Source organism: Candoia aspera, chromosome 2 (genome assembly GCF_035149785.1).
Source record: "Candoia aspera isolate rCanAsp1 chromosome 2, rCanAsp1.hap2, whole genome shotgun sequence".
NCBI lineage: Eukaryota > Metazoa > Chordata > Lepidosauria > Squamata > Boidae > Candoia > Candoia aspera.
Window position 1 is genome coordinate 48,331,160 of NC_086154.1, and position 16,530 is coordinate 48,347,689.

At 36.7% G+C, this 16,530-nt stretch overlaps 1 protein-coding gene across 1 annotated transcript in view; it reads left to right on the forward strand.

Moving 5' to 3' along the window:
• The window catches only part of ERC2 (ELKS/RAB6-interacting/CAST family member 2), a 630,778-nt gene that overhangs the window by 364,128 nt on the left and 250,120 nt on the right, over window positions 1-16,530 (forward strand). The window contains exon 12 of the mRNA XM_063296431.1: window positions 7,972-8,132. Within this exon, the coding sequence (XP_063152501.1) occupies window positions 7,972-8,132 (161 nt within the window). The remainder of the gene's footprint in view (window positions 1-7,971; window positions 8,133-16,530) is intronic.

Sequence of the window (16,530 nt, forward strand, 5' to 3'; positions counted from 1 at the left end):
TAATCTGCACATTAGTCCACGAGACACAGATCAGGCCAGTTCAAATTAGAATCCACAACGATCAAATGCCTGTAGTGTCTCTAAACCATAGTTACTAAACATCTTCTTCAGGACTTTATTTGTCTATGTGCACTGAGTTTATATAGCTGAGAATCATTTTCAGACAGAAAAATATGCTAGCAGTCATTAGACACAGTTAATTAGATGAAGGACAGTGTAGATAATCAGAACCACCCTGTGCATTTATTTTTATCAGTTAAATACCTTCAGTAGATTGAAGAAAGTATAAGATTTGTTTTGCATGTATGCATATTTAATGTTCATTTTCTATTATGACTTTCATGTAGCTATTCCATCATTATCTACTTATGCTTTGCAGTAGAGTTTAAAGAAAGAAAGAGAATGCAAATCTCTTTACAAGATGTGAAATGTTTGTAAATAACCACACCGTATAAACCTTTCTTTTAAACAGGATTTAACTTGTGATGATGCTCAGCTATACATCTACTTTAAATACCAGGCTTTTATACTAGAGTGGAACATTCCCTTGGCAGGATATAAAATATAATTTTATTCAGCTTGAAGTAACTTCAGAGAATTCCCCACCTAGCAAGGTTTAGAGAGAATAGCCTTCAAATCACAAAGTGAGGTTCCTGAAAGACTTAGGACTTTTACTAGTAACTAAACATTGGTGTTCAATCCAAACTGCTAAACAGATTCTATGATATTTCTGACTGTTTTTCATTCTAAGAACATATTGGTAGTCAATAAATGCAAATAACTTTTACTGCATTACCATTTTTAGATACAATCCCATTGGAAGTTTTAAAGACCCTACTATCTGTAATGTAACAATATTATGAAACCATAGCAATAAGGTGCTGGTTTTCCAAGTGCAAAGAACTCTTTCCACCTTGACTTCCCAAGTCCTCAGGCATTTGCTGAGAAACTGCAGTAGCTGCAGAAGATTCAGCAGAATATTGGAGGGGATAAACTTAATTAATGTAAGCCACCAAACAGACTTACAGACTTTGGTTTCAGTGCCCCATGTGAATTGACCTTATACATGCAACCCAGCCATGCAGTTGCACTTTGCTATGGAAGAATGTGTTTTTTATGATTGGGAGGTGTCATTAGCTGGGGCACCATGGGTTACTGATTTTAATTATTTGATTTTAATCTTTGTACACCACCCAGAGTCACTGTTGTGAGATGGATGGCCACAGGAATAAAATAAATAAATAAATGATAATGACCTTTTCCATTAGCTTCTTTCAGGAAGGTTTGTCTCTTTTACTGCTCATCCCTTGGATAGACAAATCCTTGAGAAATTTCTAAGAAATACCAGACATCATAAAATCCTATCTGAAAACTGCTCGCATAAAATTTTTGATCATTACTTCTAATAGACATTTTGTTGATTCGTATGATAGAATGGGATACCCAGCAGAGCCAAATAGGGAGCTTTATATACTTGGTGATTCCCGGGACATGCTGAAATTTTATTTTGGAAGCAATAAAAATAGAACTTCCACCTCTGCAAATTATTTTGCAGATGCTCTGCAGAATTAAAAGCTTATTATTTGAGAAGGACATTAAAAACAGTATAAATACCTTGATAGTGACATAAGGAAATGAGTAGCCCCAGAGGGAGTACCAAAACACAGAGGAATACTCTTAAACCCAGTGGCCAGAACCTAAAATCTGTCCTTGTAAGATATATTACTTTAACACTGTAACTCTTTGGAGTACCCTGATGATTTTGATCTAGTGTCAAATCTCTGCCATTTATTGTACTATAGCAATTAGATTACCAAGCTGCATGTTGTAGGATATGTTCAAAAAGGCCAAAGTAGACTTGACAACAAATACCTGATTGCAACCTGTCTTTGTTTTTGTTTTAAATGAGTTTCAGCATTCATATAGAGTGGATAGTGATTGTAGCGTGTTGAGAAGGAACTGAAGTTTTCCTTGTGTACCACATTCCTGATGAAAAACATCTTTTGAAATTACTGTTTGTTTTCCACTTGCAATATGATCTTGATCAGAATTTTCCCCACACTATATATTTTTTTAAAGTTCAGAAAGATCAGACTGTAATCATGCATTTCTCATCATGTCTTAGTTGGCTCTGACTTTCATATTTAATGTAACCTTTGGCCTAATAATCATGAATTAGTAAGGAAAGTGTACAGTTACTGGACAAATTATACTTGAAGCAATTCACTATCATCTATCAAAAGTTAGTGTATACTGAAAAGAGCCAAATAAGGGGGGAAAAATCAATGTATGACTTTTAGCTCATATTAAAAGAAAAATGGGCACCATGTCTGTGTTTGCTCATTTTGGCTTGAACATTTCTTCAGTAACTTAAAAGAGCTGTGATCTAATTGATTATAATCCAGTCAAGTGTAAAAATATCCAGCCACAAATGCTTCTGATGTTTCCTGCCCTTCACAGCTAAAGGAACAATACTTTACATATTATTGAAGATTGTCCAATATTTATTTTATTTTGAAAGTGTTTCCAATGGAAATTATGGCAATGAAAGAAAAAGTATTTCAGTGCCTGTTCTTACTGGCCAGATGTGATCCTGAAGGGTCTTATTCATGTAACAAGAAATTGGAGAAATTGGATATTTGGGAATGGAAATTGGTGGGCTTCCAAGCAATATGGCATCTAAAGTGCTAAATCCTTTAATAAATAAACTCTGATTCATACTGGAATGTCTTGGTTGGATCTAAGAGGCGATATTAAGAAACACTGACTGGTCTTAAAGATAATTATCTATGCATTCCAATCTTGCTTCTGCCATCAGCAGGGTCTGAGCTGTCTGTGAAATAAATTTTATTTTCAGTACAATTATATAATATTTAGATTAGCCTCATTCCCTGGGATTGTACTGTATTTAAAATCTATCCATTATAGTGTGTGTGTGTGCGTGCATGTGTATCAATGAAAATACTTATTGATACTTCCATAAATCCTGCTTTCAATTAAGTCTATGTAAGCGTTTCAGATAATGTAACTGAGTATCATTGGCATCCTTTGCCAAATGCAAATCTCATGATATGCTTTAATGCTGAGTTATGACAATGTCATCACTGTTCAGTGATGAAACTTTTGCTGTGTTCTCTTCTAAAAATCTGGAGGACCAAATACCAAGGAAATATAATTCTACTTTACAATTTTAATTACACCAGTTCTGGCAGTCGGCAGTAATTTATCGTGGCAAAATACAGTAAGTATAGTGGTTAATTTGAGTTAGAATCTGGCATCAAATATAAGGACTTTAATTAGAATATGGTAAACATGACACCTTTATTTCATGGGCATGCAGAGATTTGTTTGCATTATCATCAATGGGGTGACCAAAAGTTTCAATAAGAACAAATTTCCTTTCAAACTTGCCACTCTAAGTTGATAATATAACTCCTTATCATCTGCAGCAAACTTGACTGATTTCAAAAAATGCTAAGCAGGGTCAGATCTGGTTAGTATTGAATGAGAGACCCAACAGAAATTACCAGGTTATATGCTTCACTGGGAATATGCAACACATCCCAGAAGGAGATAGCAAACCATTTCTGGGTTGTTTTCAAGAAAACTATATGAATAAGTCCATGAAGTCACTAGGAGTTGAGCTTGAGTCAAAGCAGAGTTTATCTATTTTTATCTATAGTGAAAGGTTTCAAAGCAAATTAATTTAATAGAATGCCTGTTGTGCAGCAGTTACAAGGCAAGTCCATAGCATGAACCTCCTGTATTACTCTTGTCTGGATAAACCAATGTGCACCAATAACAGCTTAATTTTCTTGACTAGATTTAGAAAACTCAGGCAAATGTAGAGAAGTTAGATGTTTTCTTCTTCTGTGCCTCTTCAGTTAAACATAGAATACAGTTGGCTTGCCTTTTAGACACGGTCAACTGATTTTTGCTTCACAAAGATTTAAATCTGAAATCCATCAGCATGGTGGCCATGAGCACCAAAGTTTACATGGACCCTCCTTTAGAACCTACCAGACTCCATCGGACATTTTAAAACCTTATTTTAGTGTAAAATATTAAAAAGAAAGTGGCAAGCTGCAATTACAATAACTATTTTTTTTTTATTTCTAAAATAATATCTTCAAGGATCCCTTTAGGCCTCAGAGGCATGCTTAGAAAATACAATGGTGGGGTTCTGCAGCCCATTGCTTTGCCTGGAAGTATGCCCATCTGCCCAGAAAATACATTTTTACAGATAATCCAGGACCCACTATTTTCAGGTAAGTTTCAAACCCCCCTTCTGAAATAAAAGGGAGACCTCCCAGCCATGGAGAGGAAGTTTGCATTCTTCTTTCTGCCCTGGGGGGCTCTGCATTTCAAAGCTCTGATTTAGCAATGGTTATAATTATCTTTTCTGTGGAGTTTCTAAAGGCTGCAGGTGTGTCTTTCATACAGTAGGCTGTTAACACCTCAGTTAACACAAGGAAAAGGTAATTAATTTTTTGTCAAAAGTTGAAATCCTTCAAATTTGTGGGGGAGGGCCGTTTTACAGTTCACATTTAGATTTCCTCTGCTGTCTAAGTCTCTGTTCCTACTCAGCCAGTCTGAGTAGAGATGGTACTGAAGTTTCAGGTTACTTGGTTTAGAACACTTAATTTGCCCACCTCTCAGAATGCTTGGAGATATTATGAATCAGGCACCATTTTGAAGTTTTCAAGTGCTCTGGATGTACAGATGTGTGAGAAATTAAAAGCAGGCATGCTTGAATATGTGAGTACTCCTCACCCAGTTTCGTCAAGAAGAATAAAATTAACTCAGGCACCCCTCTCTGAACACAATTTATTCTGCCCATAGTTTTCTTTGCCCTCTGCTGCTTGCTATTCCACCTCCTTCTAAGGGCTAAAGCAGTGTTTCTCAACCTTGGCAACTTGAAGGCATGTGGACTTCAACTCCCAGAATTCCCTAGCCAGCAAAGCTGACTGGGGAATTCTGGGAGTTGAAGTCCTCACATCATCAGGTTGTCCAGCTGAAAAAGGACACTTGGCAATAATTTTCAGTCTATGAGAAGCCTCATCTCTCATACAATTTTTTCCCCCAGTTATGGGTAGTGATGAGCAATGAGGCCACCCACTGTGCTCTTCAACTACTAGAATCAAATCTTTGAGGAAAAAAAATCCTTAAAAGCATCAGTAACACCTGAGATGCACAGTTGCATTCAGTAGTAATAGTTTTCAAAGTGAACAGCTGGATGTTTGTCCAGCCCTGCTTGGAAAGAAAACAGAATCAGCACATGGATGGAATTTGCTTTAATATCTTTGGTATCAGATGTTGGGAATACGCAGCAGGATATGGATACCTCATACTAATACTCAGTAGTAGAAGACCCCTGTGCGGTTTTGTAGATTTGGTATTTCGATGAAGATGATTTCAGCAAAATGCAACTTAAGATAATCCAGTACAATTTACATAGTTTTTTCATAGAATTGGTATAGTAACATACTACTTTATTTGCTATATTTTGGTATACAAATAAATGGAATTGTTTTTCTAAAGGACTGTTACAACTGTATGTGATTTTCATGGACTCACAATTCATTGAATTACTTTAGTTTTTGGTAGAGCTATCACACAGAAGTAAACTGGACAACTTTATTCCAACTGTACTGTAAGACTACATGGGGAATAATGCTTAATACCACATAGAAGGTTCTTAATACCACTTTCTTATTCAAATCATATAACATTATAAATAACATTTCTAACTTAGATTGCATTTTATTGTTGCTATAAATCCATGTTTAATTTGGAAGTAGATCAGTCATGAAATCTCTACCATATTTTATATTAAGCTCACAAATACTGAATCTAGCTTTATATGTGGTCTGTTTGTAAGGAGAACACTGTTCATTTCTGGTTTTCAATAAGTACTGTAGCCACCATTTTGGTCTTTTGGATGCTTCCCAAACATGTATTGGATGACCATCATGATTTCAACAGATCACAGAGGAGTTCCCTTGTGACTTACAACCTATCAAGTGTGCTAGGAATTGTATTTTGTCAAAAAAAAAAAAAGTGTACTTTGCCCTTTCTCCCTGCAGTCAACTTGGTGGATGAAATAGTAGATGTGTGTGTGATTCTAGGCATGCCTTCTCCAAAGATCAACATTTGTACACACTTTGGTCACCTTTTATACATAGTGCTACTGACATTAACCAGAAAGGCCACTCTGACAGCACCATACTTTAGCACCACCTAAAGAGTTGCTCTGCTGCACTTGCACAGTTTATCTAAAGCAATGGGGGGGAGGGGGGAATCACAGGCCTAATTGTTTCCCATCAAGAGGAATTGTCTTTGAAGTAAACTGTCCTGTAAAATAAGAAAATTGTCTTGAAGGCTGAAAATGACATAATTCTGAAAAAAATATATTGACCAATTCTCTGTTTTAAAAATAATATAGATTCTCCCTGCTGGATATGTACCCAGGGGAAATATGCATGTTCTTTTGCTGGTCATTCATTGTCCTTAAACCTAAAGACAGTGTTAAAAGATACATTCTCTAAGCTTGATTATCCTAAGCCACACAGACGTGCTGTTTGGATTCAGCAGCCCCAGAGAGTCTCTTAACTACTGCTGTCTTAGATATCTGGTCTATAGACTCTATAGAAAGTCCATCATTCTGCATGGCCTATGATTTTACCTTCTTTCTTCCAGGTTATGCCCACTGACTAGTACTTTTGATCACCAGCTCAGCGGAGTTCAATCTGGAAGACCTATAGCACTTTTTCTGCTGTTAGGGGCTGCAGGAATTCTCCCCTTAGTCAACTCCACAGTGCAAAGAAGCATACTTTATTTTATTTATTTAAAAGATTTGTATGGCCGCCTGTCTTAAAGCATAAATCTGGGAAGCTCACAACAACAATAAAACAACAAAAGAGTAAAAAAAGCCACAAAGACAACCTGGTGCCACAGCCATCCTCCTGGGATGTCCCCAACGCACAATCCACAGGCTTCCATCTCATTATGCCCCAGCACCTGGGGAGGGGACAGCTCTTTAGGGCCTTCTGGAAGGCTAAAAGGGTGGGGACTTGTGGGATTGCCAGGGGAAGGGTGTACTTCAGGAGAAAGATGGAAGTAGAAAGTAAAAAAAAATACTTCTCTATGAGATAGTTACATTACTCTTTCATTGTGTTTACACAACAAGCTTAACTGCATATTTGCAACATGGGGTCTCCAATTAGTTTTAACCTTGATTATGAAGCAGAGTTCCTGCTGGTATTTCCTATTATAGTTAGTGTTTCTGTGGCTTAGCGTACTGTGAGAACCCAAATGCATTTTGGTTAGTTCATAATTTAGGATATTGTGAGAACCTAGAAAATGGGTTCATTCAGTTAACCATTTTGCAAGAATTTTGACAATATTAAGCTGAGGTTTCATCTTACAAGTTGGTTAATTAAATAATGCTAGTTTATGTAATATTATAGTGTTAGAGAAGTGAACAGACATAGAGTTCTGAATAAGTCCTCTTCCACCTCTGCCACATCATTCTCAATCAATGTATGGCCTTTGCTCTGGTAGGGCCAATTTCATTGTTTTGCTAGCAAAATTATTAAGAAAAGTTATCATGGATCCCTAACCCTGACATATTCTGAGATGCCTGAAATTACAGATTTATATAATGAGTGAATGCATGTGAAATGAAATGAAACTGATAGGTTTACCCTTCTCTAAAAAATGGACACATGAACCATCATCATTGGTCATAGGCCTGTAATAAATACTCTTCTTCTTTTAATCAGATGGAATATATATCTACTTTAATAGAAATAATGCTATTAAAAACTTAATATAGAACCCACAAAATTCAGTATTACCTCATTAAGTTCCCTTGAAGAGAATGGATATTTAATGAATGTGGGGATTACACATTACAATTTCCTGTTCACTTGCAAATTGTGACTACCTGAATTTATTTATGCTTTTTAGTTAGAAGAACTGCGAAATGCACTGGATAAGACCAGGCAAGAACTGGATGCCACTAAAGCTCGCCTTGCCTCAACACAGCAATCTCTGGGTGAGAAAGAAGCACATCTGGCCAATTTAAGACTCGAACGGAGAAAACAGTTAGAAGAGATCCTGGAAATGAAGTAAGTGCATTTATGCCTCACGATTTTGACAGGTTTTCATTTCTGTTTGCAACATTTTCAGCTCTTTATTTCATGGGCAGAATATTTGTCCTCAGAATTGTTTAATCAGAAAATCAGATTATTGAATGAAGCTGAAAGACAGTAAATAATAATATTGAGCTACAGTAGTTAGACCAGAGAGTTTTGTTATTTGCAGATGGACATAGCAGGAAACACTTCTTTAAGATAAGATTAATATTCATGAGCAAGCAGACCTGAGCACAGCGGGGTACAATAAATATGTGTTAATGAATAATTACATATATGTTGAACTAGGTTCATTTCAGTGCTAAAGGGGTAACTGTATTACTTAATTAAACAGAGCCATGAATTCATTGGGACACATTGTTCCATAGGTAAAATTCTATGCCATGATGCAACATTATTTACTTGTAACAATATATCTGAAATTACAAAGAATGGACAAATCACTATTTATAATTCTAATGTTTTTTTTTCTTGTTAAACACCCACCCACCCACACAAGCATTCACTCACTGACATATACATTATACTAATAATCTCTTTAACTTCATTCCAACACATAAAGGAGCTTGCTTCCCTGCTGCCATCAGTTTGTTTCTATTTAGTGGGAAATAAGTGGTCCTGTGAAGACGATAAATTTGTATTAGCTTTAATAATAATGATAAACATAGCAAGTTACAGAAATCTTGAGATTTTTCATTTATTCATCCAAAGGAAATCTAGGTATGGGTGGCACATCAAACCTATTTAAGTACTCTTGCTGTTGAAATTTCTCTTTGCCCAATGAGGGAGGTTTGGTTACTTCTTGCAGTCATGCTGGGTTACATGATGGCAAACCCTTGATAGTAGGCTCAAAAGAGAGACAACTCTCAGACAATACTATTTCAACCCAGTGAGTATGATAGCTTTGATGTCCTCTATACTCTGAAAAGATACATTCTGCCATTACATACATAATATTTTGGGGGATAATATTTTCTTTTTCCTTCAGAAATACTTGCATGCTTGAAAGAACTCAGCATATTCAAACAGCTATGTGACTGTATCATTAGATTGTTCTATATTAATACCCCAGAAAAGCCTATTGTGCCATGAATACTAAATACTAAAATATATGGGATCCATCAAGGAAGTTTTTTTTTCTTTTTTGTACCTGCAGCCACAAACTTATGTTTGGAACAAAATCGTGTTCCTAAGAAGAAAACTATGTCATATCAGCGTGATAGGGCAATGATGATAAGATCCCATATTATTCAGGTTTATCATTGTGTATTTAGAATAGGAGCTATGAGGTTTCCAGACTGTCACTAGACCTGTTCTTAAGAATTTCCCCCCCACACACACACACATACAAAAAGAACAGAATTCCTAAGTTTTGGGAATTATGAACATGGTGTATTAGAATTCTGGAAGGCTGGAGAGGATCAGATTGAGGAAGACTGTGGTATAGTGTTACCCTGGTTGAATTAAGAAGCAAAGGCAATTTAAAAGTATTTCCAGGAATTTAAAAGTATTTCCAGCTCTAGTATACTCTCTTTTCCATGAATTAGCAAATGCACCATATCATAATTTGTTAGCTTTTGTTAGCTCGCTTTTCTGTATAAAATGGAAACTTTGACCAGAGTGACATAATACTGAGAGGGACAGATATAAGATAAAAATAAAGGTATAATCTCCTTTAAGCTCCTGGTGATTTCATGGACATCTCTGTGTAGCATTTTTTTTGTAGTAATATGGAAATGATTTTTCACTTCCACCTTTTGGAATTTTTTTGACTTCCCAATCTAGTCTACAGTCTTGGTATTCCCTTGAGGTCTCCCATCCAAATAATTACCTGCCCTGACCCAAGATGGGCCAAGTGTTACCACCTGCCTTATATAAGAGGTTATCTTAATTTCTGTCAAGTGGAATGTTTGAATATATGTACATGTGAGTATATGCATATGAGATAAGAGTGTGAATATTATATAGGTGTACATACACACCCCATGTATGCAAGTGTGTGTGTGTGTGTATGAATAATAAATTACTGGCTAAATCTTTCTTCTACCTAAGTTTTATAAACTAGTTCAACACCAGTACTCCAAAAATTGTTTTTCTTCCCCTTATTGGTATACTTTTATGTATGTTATATAATCTTTAGTAAATAGGCAGCATTATTTATGTTCTCCACCAAACCTACCTTTGAAAAGTGGAACACTTGGTTGATTTTTTACAACCTGTAGTGTGCTTTTGTTTAACTGTGGGATCCATGCTGAGAGCACAGAGAGTTATATCCCAAATTAAATGCAAACAAAACAGCAGGATGTTGATACAACTGTGATTTCCATGGGAAGTAGTTAGGACGTTAATGTGGCCTTCTTGGAACTTGGGTGGAAATTCTCCGATGACTCCTATTTCTGCCCCAGAGATCTGAAAGACAACACATCTTGACTAACTTTTTTGACACCAGGTTGCTAGCACCATAAAGATTAGAAGAATCAAAGGCTTTGTTTTTCACTAAAATGAAGAGGTTTTTTTTTAAAGGAAGGAAGGAAGGAAGGAAGGAAGGAAGGAAGGAAGGAAGGAAGGAAGGAAGATGAAGAAAAGAGACAAAGGGCAATAACCCTCTCTGTGAGTAGTTTGAACTATTTAATTTAAAGCAATGTTGTCATTGGTTTAAACGTATACAGTATGACTAATGCCAACCAACATTTTGCTAGACCTTTAGTATCTGCTTATCAAACTGAAATAGTTCAATCTACTCTTAATAAGTTCACTTTACTGTATGAAACTTTGCTTAAATTATCACAAGAATAAAGCTAGAAAGTACAGCAGGTGAACTAATATGCAGGCATATGTTTTGTGTCATGTTTTCAATTTAGAGCTTAACTGGAGGAGTAACTGTAAAAGACAAGGTAAGAGGCCAAGCCAGCTCTGCAATGTTCATGTTCACATTTGGTAAATCAAAGCAACCACACCCCCTTCCTCATATTGCTGTCTGCTGTAGATACCATTCTGATGGAAAACAAGCTGATTCCCAAGTCCCAATCTATTTCAGTTTTTCATTTCAATAAACATTTTGCTGCAGCTATAGGCTCAAACCAACCCCCAAATAAATACATATTTTGGCATAATCTGTGCTTGTAAATTCAGACTTTGACCAAAAAAAGAATGTTATGCTTCATGAGAAAATGCATTCAATATTATTTTGTGGTTTAAAAAAAAACCCAGCTGAGGGCATGACAGCACAGTTATGAACGAGCACTGCAAGCATGAAGCTGATACAGTCTGGAAAGAGGCTCTTTCATCCACCCCTCAGGGATATTTTCTCTAACAAAAGTGTGACTCCCTCCCTCCCTTATGCAGCATCACTCGCTACCTTGCAGGGCTGTTGTTGTGAGGCAAAAGTGAAGAAGGGAGCGTTATATGTGCCACCTTGGCTCCTCAAATAAAGGCAGAGTATAAATCATTCATTCATATATGTCTGTACCCCCCCCCCACGAACACAAAAGCAAAGAGGAAGAGAAAATAATGATGTAAATTTATATCTTTATTCTCTTTCTTTCTGTGCATTTATCTTTGGCAGTGTCTGTGAATAAAAATATAAGCACTAGATGTGGAATCACTTTTATTTCCATAGACTTACAGTATCTCTCTCTCTTTCTCTCTCTCTCACACACACAAACAAACTCATACACACACACAGAGCACTAAAATATTGTACATTTTGCCAGGACTGATCTCAGCCAAATCTTTTTTTTTAATCTTAACATCATTGGAAAATGCTTTCTCAAAGTTTTATTAACTGAGAAAATAATAATGATCACGATGATGAAATAGGATCATATTTATATTGAACCAAAGCCAGCAAGGGAATGTGTGGGCCTCCATCTCTGATTTGATAGTCAGAAGTATAAATGTTTCAAAGACACAGGGACAGTGAGGGAATGGGCCGCTGGGGTGGGGGGAAGCTGAGCTTCTGTTTTCAGGGATCTCTCTCTCTCCCCCACCCCATTTTTTTATTTTTTACTTCTTTTTAGAGGCTGACTGAATTACCCCCTTGTCTACTGAAACTCTCTTAGTTTAATTCCCGCAGGCCCCAGTGACACCTAGGGCAGCCCTGATCAACTACACACTTCTACATTGCTAACCTTAGCTGACAAACTGGTTATGAATTTAGCAGATGTTCCAGAATAGAATGGGTCCATTTTCCCCTTATTTAAATAGCAAACACTGCGTGTCTGAGGCTTAAAACAATACAATTTTGCCATAAGAATGAAGATCTTTCCAGTGGGATCTAGTCCATATTTATAAGTCAGCATAGCCAAATAAGCTAAAGAGGCTCCATTCGTTTTAACAAAAACTAAATTGTCACCTTGGGACTTGGTTTCGTCTATGCATATTTAGATAGAGCATGCAGAAATGGTGGAAGCTTTGGAATGCTTTCTTTGGATTTTTCTTTCTTTTTCTTTTTGTGATACTGTTTGCCAGATACGAATTCAAAATAATCTAGATACGTCTTAAATGAAAGGAAATCATCCTTGCCATTCTCATGAGCAGGAGTCTACTAGAACGGGTAGAGCTATCATCTTCTTGCTTACTTACTTTCTCACCTGAGCAGCAGCATTAACAGAGCATTGGATCGTAAATAGTGGTCCCAATCCAGCTAAAGCTAGTAGTGATGACAAAACATGAAGTCAGCATTTCAATCAAAATTTGAACCAGCTAGTATACAGAATAACATCCTCAGTCCTAAAGCATATAGCTTTGTATTTGCTTTGTGAAAAACTCTGAAAGGTTTCAAGGGATGGATTTAGTCATATCCTCCTTGCTGTCATATATATTGGCTTTTACATACAGCCTTCTTCTTTGATTAGTCAAGGCAGATTTATTGCTAAATTTGGAATTATTTGTTGATTTATATCCTGCCTTTCCTCCAGGAACTCAAGGCAGCATATTCAGCATTCCTCCTCCATTTTCCCCACAGCAACCTTGTGAGATGCATTGAACTTTTACTTTTTATCCTTTTGGTTGAAAGAAACATGTACAAGCATCTGTCAGAGTGAAATAATGCCCAATTTGTGTGTATTATACACTAGAATCAAATTTGTACTGATTTGTATTGTAAGGAAACTGTATGTGTGTGCCTTCAAGTCAGTGTTGACTCCTGGCAACTGCCTGGACTAATCCCTGCAGTTTTCTTGGCAAGATTTTTCGGAAGTGGTTTGCCATTGCCTCCTTCCTAGGGCTGAGGGAGAGACTGGCCCAAGGTCAACCAGCTGGCTTTGTGCCTAAGGCGGGACTGGAACTCATGGTCTTCTAATTTCTAGCCTGGTGCCTTAAGAGCCCAAACTGGCTCTCGTAAGGAAACCAGCTGACCAGCTATTAAGAACTGTACTTACAGGGACTTCTGTAAAACCCCTATCATCAGTATCAAGTATATGCAGCCTTCAAATAATTGTTGCAATTTATTCTGGAGTTCTAGCTTGCTTATATCCTAAACTGAATATGCCAGAGACATAAGAAACCAGGGAAATATGGAGGCATTAAACATTTAGAATTGGTCTGATAGATTCAGACTCTGAACTCACTTACTTGGCATTCATCCCTATTATGTGAACTGTCAGCCCAGATTTTCATTCATCAGGTTTTCACACTGAAGGCAGTTACAAAACCTCCACTGATTGTTATGATCCAGGATTGCATCTGTGCTCCTTTTACATTATGGTTCTAAACAAAAAATGGAAATTAGAGGTCAGTAAGTGGGATTACGATCCCAGCTTCATATTCATACGTACAGAAAGGTTTTATTAAGTCTAACTAAGTAAAGTAATGGTATATAATATAAAAGTGATTTTAATTAACAGATAGATTTAGGAAACTCCAATGGCAATATGATGATTAAGGAATGGTATTTGATAAGCCACTGGCACTTAAGGATGATATAACCATTACTTCATTAGAGGTGCAACTTTACACCTCCAATATAAAAGTATTTATTGCGTGTAAACAAAGATTTTGACAGAGGACTGCCTAGATACGAAAATGGCTCTGTGAAATTTGTTCGGTTCATATTGATGCTGACGACTTTTATAAATGTTTACTTTATAATTTATTATTATTCAAACCTTGCAGATGCTTTGTTGTCTGGCAAACGTAGCCATGCTTTAAGAAGAGAAAAAAATGAAGAAGAGAGAGTGAGCACATAGGGAAAGGGAACAAAAACCAGACCGATTCTAGAGGGAGGCCCCCTTGCAGACCATCTGAATCCACTTACATGTAAATTACTTGTCTCTATGAATTAAGGTGAAGGTTATGAAAGAACTGCTTTTCTATGTTTACTGTAGGATTTTTGACAGTCTCTTTCCTCTTTCAAGTAAATTTGGCTTAAGTCCATAGTCAGTACAGTTTTAAGTAAACTCCTCTTTTGTTACGTTAACAAGGTTATAACATCACGGAGGCAGATTTCCAGCCGCATGAATTGAGGCCTAAGAATGCTGGCTAAGAGGGATAATTAAAACCTTAGGGTGGGAGAGTTTAAACTATCAAGTAAAATTGGATAAAAGACTAATTGTCCACAGCAACATAATACATATTTCTAAATACCTGTGAAAAGAAGATAAATAGTAGTGGCCTTTATAATGCTCATTCAAGCATTTAAATAGATTGAAGTGACTATCCTTCAGAGTACAGAAAGTTTTTTTTTAAAGAAACCCCTCCTAAGGCTGTATTTGTTTTAGAGTTCAATATTTTATATATTTTTTATTTTTCATGTAAAACCCTGATTTATGAAGACGTTAGATATTTTATGTTTGAGGGATATAAGTCTAAGATGCAGGCAAGAATAAAAGAAATCTGGCTGCTCCATGCTTTGTCATTTTTTTTTTTCATAACTTAAACATGGGAGGGAGGGGTTACATACCTTTGTTGACCTTCTAGAAGATGACATACAGTCAGGCAAGATGATGCATTACCTCAAGTTAAAAAACACACACTAGAATGAGTTGTAATGGCAACTTATACTGAACTAAATAAATTGTGAAAGCCCATTTGTTATTCATTAGGAGAGCCAGAGTGAGGTTACGGAGCTGGTCTCATAGAGGGCTTTGAAACTTAAGGTCAGTCTACTCTTAATATTTTAGTAGCATGGGCAACCATTAATTCTTTTTACCAACTTTGGCATTTCTACACATTTCAGTAGTACTATAGGTATCATTTCAATACAGAACAATTCTAAAAATATTAGCATTTGTTTAGGAGAGTTTTTAAAACATGACAATCAGACACTCAAATTAATGAATAGTATTTCTCATCATGTTTGTCTATTTGTATAGGCATATATTAAACACAAGAGAGCCTGTCTGATGTAGCGGTTAAGGCATCAGGCTAGAAATCGGGAGACCGTCAGTTCTAATCCTGCCTTAGGCACAAAGTCAGCTGGGTGACCTTGGGCCAGTCACTTTCTCTCAGCCCTAGGAAGGAGGCAATGGCGAGCCACTTCCGAAAAACCTTGCCAAGAAAACTACAGGGACTTGTGCAGGCTGTCTCAGAGAATTAGACACAATTGACTGGATTAAAAAAAAACATATATATTTAACACACACACGCATATACCCATACAGTAACAACTGTTTTTCCCTAGAAGAAACCATATCTATGGGTGGTAATAGAAATGTGAAAAATAAATAAATAAATATCTGAAAAGAGGAGAGCGTGGGAACAGCTTTGATAGTGGTGTTCCAGATCCTGCCCAAACATTCAGAGCACCAAAAATGAGTAAATAATTTTTTGAAAAGAGCATGTGTGTGCAGCATCTGGTCCTTTGAAAGGAATTTAAATGTTAGGAGGATAGAACATTAAGGGGAAATAGGCTTCTTCCACCTAATCCTGTCCACTTATTGTACGGGGATAAAATCTCATGACATCACATTTCAAGGTATGGGAAAACATTTGGTCAACAAGGGTTTATATGAACCAGTCAATGGGGTAGAGCACAATGATGTTCCTTTCCCTTTCTAGCCTGTCACTTCTAACAGCTGCAAGGTCATTCCTCCTATTATTTTTAAGCAGTATGAGACTGAGACTGAGTTTGTTTTAAGGTAGTTATTTGAATACCTTAACTAGACTGTAACCATCAAAGGTGGTGGCAAGACTTCCTTTGGGATATCTCATGCACCAGTTGCAATCTTACCTAGAATGGGAGGCACTGAAGAAGGTCACTCATGCCCTTGTCATCTTGCAACTGGATTACTGTAATTTGTTTTACCTGGGCTGACCTTGAAGGCTACCTGGAAGTATCAACTGGTGCAAAATGCAGTGGCCAAAGTACTTATGGAGCATTCCCATTGCTGCCATGTAAAATCTTTGTTATGAGAACTGCCAGTTTGCTTCC